This window comes from Austrofundulus limnaeus, unplaced genomic scaffold (genome assembly GCF_001266775.1).
Source record: "Austrofundulus limnaeus strain Quisiro unplaced genomic scaffold, Austrofundulus_limnaeus-1.0 Scaffold1417, whole genome shotgun sequence".
In the NCBI taxonomy this organism is placed as follows: domain Eukaryota; kingdom Metazoa; phylum Chordata; class Actinopteri; order Cyprinodontiformes; family Rivulidae; genus Austrofundulus; species Austrofundulus limnaeus.
The window spans coordinates 42,937-44,818 of NW_013953819.1; the positions used below are offsets into that span (position 1 = coordinate 42,937).

Here is a 1,882-nt window from a genome sequence, read left to right on the forward strand (position 1 = left end):
GAGTCTCAAATGGCGAGTCCGAGTCGAGTTGGAAGTCTTTTGAATGCAAGTCTAAGTCGAGTCTGAAGTCACTGTTTATGCGACTTAAGTGCGACTCGAGTACGAGTCCCAAACTCGAGTCCCCATCTCTGCCTGCAGGAGCTGTCAGTCTATTATTATTGGTTGTGTAATAATGTTTTCTTGTGTATGTCCACTGGACATTCAATAATGTAATATAGAAATTAACAGAACAGAATCATTAGATGTAAATTCATATCTGAATAACTTTTAGAGTTAATGTCATTAAAGATGGCAGACAGTCTGACTGGCTTAAAAAGCATAACCGTTTTTTTAAACTTTGTGTTTTTGTGTAAAATGATTGTATTGTTTTATATTTAATAGACAACTCGACCTGTGAAATCTGTTACTTTGTAACATTTTTTTGTCTTGTTTTGTATTTTGTAGCTGAGGCTGTGCCCGGATTGTTTGGCGCTGCTCTGAGGGTTTGTGTGTTATTTCCTCCTGCTTCGTTACTTTGATGAATTTCAACAAAGCGTGCTGACGTCAGGTAGTTAGCTGCAGCCTCATCTTACAGTTTTTAATTCTGTCGATTTGAAGAGACACTTCATTGAAAATAGGATTAAAGTCTTGTCACTGTACTGAAACTGACTTGTTACAGCTAGTCTTCTGAGTTTTTGTTTTTCCAGTGTAAGCTGACATGAAGAACATRATTTAAATCCCTTTGTTCCAAACACAACAATGGTTTGATTCATGGAAGGATGTTTTTTTAATAGCGCTTGTTAGCAAAGTGTGTCGACGCTCGTCTTCATCACCTGACATATTTCACACTCTGTCATTGGTTGAGGAGCTTTGTTTATTAAACAAACAAAGCTTTATTTTAATTTCCTGGCTTTCTATGACACATTAAGTTGATTTGATGCTGCAGTTTGCCTTGTAATATTTTATACCATCTCTGCTACATTTGCATTGGATTTTTTAAAGTTTTATTAGTTTTTAGGAGACAAGATGCTTCCTACAAAAACAAGAATGTGAGTCTTGTGCTAAAATTTCATGGTGATATCTTGAACTCTAAGGCAGCTAGGAGAAAATAGAAAACAACAAGGTGAACTGATCACAAAGCTCCATTAGTTCAGCTGTGAAAGAAAACATGAGCTGATTTCACCTAAACAAACATCAATAAGTCCCTCCATCTCTGAGAGAATCACAGGATTCTGCTGTTATTTTGTAGGTTTTAAGGTTCTTTTAGAATCTGCTGTCAGATTTGATATCAGTGTAGRATAAAAACGTTATCCACATCCCTATTATTTGGAGTCAACTGTCTGTTAGCAAAATATCTCATGTCTATCATTTGGTCATATATTTCAGTCAGTTGCCATGTGTAAACCTGAGGCTCACCTGGAGCTGTGCAGGATTACAGGGACGGACGGAGGACGAGGGGAGCAGAACCCCGGCGGATCTGCCGGACCGAGCCAGCAGCCGCACGAGACAGCAGGAAGACCTCATGGTCCAGACTGGCTCTGACAGCTGAGCACGATAAACTGAGGACACAATAACAATAATTACAACCAGCATTAATGATCGCTGAAAGACAAGAGCAGGAGTGAAACACGTCACCGGAACACAACATTATAATATTATTATTATTATTATTATGACCATAAATACTGATTACAAGACAAACATTAACAAAAACAGCATCAACAAGGTGAAAAAAAACTCACTGAATTCAGTCTCCTTCAACACTGGATGTCATGTTGGGAGCCGGTGGAACTTCCTGTTTCTACACACAAATTCTTCCCCCAAAACAAACTTAGCTCATACTGCGTTCCGACGCAATTTACGTTCCTTCAGCTTTGTAACGACAGATAATATAATATAATAT

The 1,882-nt window shown here is 38.2% G+C and overlaps 1 protein-coding gene across 1 annotated transcript in view; it reads right to left on the bottom strand.

The window, feature by feature from the left end:
* ecsit (ECSIT signaling integrator) overlaps nucleotides 1–1,803 on the bottom strand; it is a 17,304-nt gene extending 15,501 nt beyond the window's left edge. The window contains exons 1-2 of the mRNA XM_014032319.1: nucleotides 1,722–1,803; nucleotides 1,396–1,538 (exon numbers count right to left, since the gene is read on the bottom strand). Coding sequence (XP_013887773.1) covers nucleotides 1,396–1,503 — 108 coding nt within the window. The 5' untranslated portion in view covers nucleotides 1,504–1,538; nucleotides 1,722–1,803. The remainder of the gene's footprint in view (nucleotides 1–1,395; nucleotides 1,539–1,721) is intronic.
* Nucleotides 1,804–1,882: the final 79 nt, after the last annotated feature.